Source organism: Triticum aestivum, unplaced genomic scaffold, assembly GCF_018294505.1.
Source record: "Triticum aestivum cultivar Chinese Spring unplaced genomic scaffold, IWGSC CS RefSeq v2.1 scaffold83537, whole genome shotgun sequence".
Classification (NCBI taxonomy): domain Eukaryota; kingdom Viridiplantae; phylum Streptophyta; class Magnoliopsida; order Poales; family Poaceae; genus Triticum; species Triticum aestivum.
Window position 1 is genome coordinate 1 of NW_025237386.1, and position 4,720 is coordinate 4,720.

Sequence of the window (4,720 nt, forward strand, 5' to 3'; positions counted from 1 at the left end):
GATGGTGGCACATTGGTGTGTCGTTTTTCTACTTGGGGGCCTTCTGTCGGAGCTCTACATCAGCAAGCGTGACCGGTGGTTTGTGGCGATTGTGGAGTTCATACTTTTGTGACAAGGATGAAGGTGGGAGCGATGTCGGTGAGGCGCCAATGGTTGTAGTAGTCGTTTCTTCTTCGGTGTGTCTGTGGTATTGCCTCCGTTTTTTGGTTGTTGTGGAGTCGAAGCTGTTGGAGCGGAGCCCTCTGGTATACGGGTTGTAGGTGGCCCGTTTGATGATCTTCTGCGGCACCAATCGTGCCTAGATTTGTTCTTCAGAGTTCTCCGTCGGAGTCGGAGTTGCGCTATTTTGCAGCATGTGGCTGTGTTTTGCCCAGATCTTCATGGAGCTTCACGCGTCCGCGATGATGTGGATTGTGTCAACAATGCTGACGGCAAAGTCGGAGTTGTTTGCTCAGAGTTTAGGGGTGGTGATGATGCCTCTAGTGGAGGAGGGATCACGATGGCGCACAGGTGCTTTCTCGTTGGGGCCCTCTTTCGAGCTTTGTGCATCGGATTTCTTATGTGTGCAGCTCAGCGTTTGTGATAGTTTTAGTCCAGTTCTTCATAATTAACTAGGCAATCTGGTTTTCGCTTGGTTTTCTCTAATTGACTCAGCAACCATTTTGAAAAAAGAAAAACAATCTCTTCGGTAGGGGTTGACAAATGAGGATCCTCAAATCTTGGCCTTTGCACAAACAGAATATGCATAAAATTAGACAAATGTCTTTTCCATGTAGCCAACTAAGCCATACATTCTTATTCTTATACAATATCATCGAAACATTTTTTTACATATTAAATGGCAGGGTTTCTAGCGTACTTGCTTGCCATAAAATTCTTGGAATTGCCAAGGAAACATCCTTTTCCATACGTACAAAATATTAACAAAACATCTTTTACATATAATATGTGATGGACCGGAAATACTGAACTCCCCGCATTTATTCAAATTGACACTTGAGAAGTATTTCTTAGTGCTTGGCCTTCAAATAGATGATAATTATAGGATACTTGGCCTTCGCTTTCTTGAGGTGCTTTGAAATCATGCTGGCATAAACCATAAACAGATCATCAAGAATGGCCTCTCCGAAGTGTTTCTTAATCAGCGGTTCCGCCACCGCCCTTATGCACCTGGCAACATTCAACCCACTACTGCTGCAGCCCAACACGACATCATCGTTTGTGTCGTCGTCTTGTGGATCCCAGCTTGATTCAAACATACTCATGTGTTCCACATTGAAGAGATTGTTCTCCTCAACCACAGCCTTCACTTCGTCCATAGATGGCGCATAAAATGGAAGGTTGAAAGAGACCAGCTTCTCCTTCTCCACAAGGCCCTGCCACACGTTGCAGAAAAATAGTACTTTTTTTCAAAGTTTGTATGAATTCATATGCATGTTTTAAGATGCTAAATATAAATAGTTTTCCTCCCAAGATACCTCGTAGATGGATACCCGTAGTCACAATAACTTTAGACCATGCAGACTTGGACACACTTCTATTTCTCCTCAGCGATGTGTGCTATGCGTGGCTCCAACAATTCATTTGGGCACCACCCTTTACATTGTTTCCAACCGTATAGGTTCCAGCGCTCCATGGAAGGACCCTCTGCCGCCTTTATCCATTAGCTGTCATGCCTAAATATAATGTTATTGAGATTGGCCGCTGCCACTGCTAGCTAGGCATTAGAGTATCACGTCCTCTGCCTCCACTACGTGTCCAAGTTTCACAGACGTCACCAATTCATGCTCTTAACCCGCATGTGGCCTTCAGCTACCATACCATCGTTATAGCTACCATGCCTATTGTTATCATTGGGCCAGAGACTGTAGAAGGTGGCATATATAATTTTATTTTCTTCCAGTTACTGTAAACTCTAGAAGTTCACATGAATTTTTTGAAATTTTATTAGATAATGATGTTTTAATATTTGGATAGTTCGGCCCAAAATCTTTGAAAACCATTTGATCTTTTACTATTCTGAAAGTTTATGAGAAATTTCTAGAGTAGTTTCTTGTAATTTATGAAAGTTGTGTCTTGTAGAGGCTCATAAGAAATCTTGGAAATTTGCCGCACTATTTTGGATGTTTAGAATTTGTTGAAAGCTCTAATTTCTGAAAGTCGAGCTTATGATTTCAAGCTACCTATGATGGAATCATAAAAATTTAAAGAATATTCGTCGAGACAATCCTTCTTTTCTCTTTTCCCGGTTCAATTTGTCTCTACGTTGAGTTGAAAAGGGATGCGGCCCTTCTGGTCTCTCACTTGGTCGAACCACTCATGTCTCATTAGCAACGCTGTTGGAAAATGATCATTGGGGAAGATTCGGGCGGGTGACAGCCTATTAGCTGCTTCCAAGTCCTTCATTCATAAGATAGCACTAGGAGATATATATACGAATTAGCATTCAGTCAGCACATTATAGAGCATACCTTCAGCACTAGAGAGAGAAGTGCTTGGGCGAGCAAGTCCCACATGCTGCTTGCTTCACCATGTAACAACATGTCTTTGCTCTTTCTGCCTAGAAATGTTAGAACCATATGCCCACCACGTACAAGTTCATTGAATCGCAGCGTCAGGAACAAAGACAGGTCCTTATGGTACTCTTCTTGGTATAGTTTTATCACAGCTGGAGGAGTACTCTTGCCAATGTAGATGCTCTCTTCATTCAGGTAAGCACCTCTTGAAAGCTCATCCGGTACCTTTGGAAGCCATAAAGGAATTGATATAGTTATGTGATTAGTTGGACAAAATCAATATACTGGTACGTACAAATTTATTTTTCTTTAAAATTTCCAAAACCCCATGAATATATATTGCATCTATGCACAATGTTATTCAAAAATATGTTAATAAGAGACATGAAGAAATACAAATTTGCACAAATAGTAAGTCAATCTTTGATCGACACATTTGTTTTCTTGTGTGCAAGCTACAGCAGAAAAGACATACAGTAATATGTTAAACTTTATACACACGTGCTATATATATGTCCATATGTATACGTAAAATTGATTTTTGTAGGATTTGAAATACCGTTTTCTCCCCCGATGTAACAAAACCACGGTAACTGAACTGATATGAACCGTAATGAATGGTAGCGACCAGTGACAACTTATGCACAAGGACAATTAGTCATTGGCTAATGCACTTGATCCCTAAAAGTGGCTTCTTTCTTTCAAGTTCAACAACCAATATTCCTTAGTATTTATCTTCTCTCAAAGTTTGGATTATCGTTTGAATTAAATTTCACCAGGGAATTGTAGCTGGATGAGTTGGATTTTGGCTAGCTCTTGGCATTTAATCCACCCACACTTCAGTTTGTCCATCGCATGCACTTCATTATTCTCTTAAGATCATCTTACATAGCAAGTAGCAAAACATGGGATACCCTCTTTTTCGATATAAGGACAATGGATAGCCATCTATAACGTCATGGTCAGCATATTTCTCGAAACTAATTCTGGTACTCCCTCCTTTTCTAAAAAAAATATAGCGCGCCCGCGTTTCCCGAGGTTCAACTTTGACCATAAATTTAACCAACAAGATCGACTGTGGCGGGAGCAAAAATTATATAATTGAAAATTTCTTTTGAATACGAATTCATTGATATAATTTTTGCTCCTGCCGCAATCGGTCTCGTTGATTAAATTTATGTTCAAAGTTGAAGCGCGGAAACCGAGAACACACTATATTTTAGAACGGAGGGAGTAGCAAGTATAGAGAAAAAAATAAGGGATAACATGTAATTACATTCTAGAGTTTACATTCCTCTCGTTTCTCTAGTCGCAGTTGGCTTCTTGCACCTTGTGGCAAGACATGATTGTTTGGAAAAGTATATTAATTTTTTTCTCTTGCTAAGAAATGTGTGAGTAAATCATGTGAGTTTGTTGAAGAGATTCTCAAGCAGTTTTAACACGGGTTTCACTTGAGCTCAAACAATGCCTCGAACTGGTTTGTACGCACGCACCATGGACCTCCACATGAGGGAGTAGGAGGAGTGGAAGAGGTGGACACTCCGGCATGGGAACAGCCTGGTGTAGAAAGAACCCGGCATCCCGGCCACGTAGTATTGCGGCCTCCTATCGGCGGTGAGCTCCTGCAGCCGATCCAGCGACCTGAAGACGAGGTTGAAGTCGTTCCCCGGCAGGTCGTTGAGGAAGAACTGCAACTCCATGGCTGCGGCAGGAGGGCGCTGCTCCTGCTCTTCTTCCCGGTTGTGGTCGGAGATTGTACCGATGACCTCCGACACAAGCAGCAGCGTGTTCGGCCCTGACGAGCAGCCTAGGTCGGCGACGACCATGGTGCTCTTGTCCGGCAGTGACCTGTACAGCTCCACCACGGCGCCCTGGAGCACCGGCCTGGTCTCAAGCATGGCCTTCTCCTGCTCGGGCGGGAGTAACAAATTAATTAATCGATCGAGCACCCTCTGGACGCAAAAGGCAATAAATGCATGCACTTTTTTCCCCAACCGGGCTCACAACAAATTCCATTAATTTCTTAACGGAAATATTCAGTACAGGTAGTTCAACCTAGAACAAAGCAGCTGAAGGAGAACAAGCATGCATGCATGGGACGGTAGTTACTTGGAGTCTGGAGTTGGTGGCGTAGCTGTTCTCTCCGTCGCCGTTGGCCATGTGAAGCCATTGCTCTACCTCCATGGCTAGCTATCACTTGCGAG

The 4,720-nt window shown here is 42.8% G+C and overlaps 1 protein-coding gene across 1 annotated transcript; it reads right to left on the reverse strand.

Annotated features, from left to right (window-relative positions):
• Positions 1 to 980: 980 nt before the first annotated feature.
• LOC123176530 (anthranilate O-methyltransferase 3-like) lies at positions 981 to 4,700 on the reverse strand. Its single transcript, XM_044590692.1, has 4 exons — positions 4,626 to 4,700; positions 4,010 to 4,423; positions 2,472 to 2,741; positions 981 to 1,376 (listed from the first exon to the last, which is right to left on the reverse strand). Exons 1-4 carry the CDS (start codon positions 4,698 to 4,700, stop codon positions 1,011 to 1,013), a joined length of 1,125 nt encoding a protein of 374 aa, XP_044446627.1. The 3' UTR covers positions 981 to 1,010.
• Positions 4,701 to 4,720: the final 20 nt, after the last annotated feature.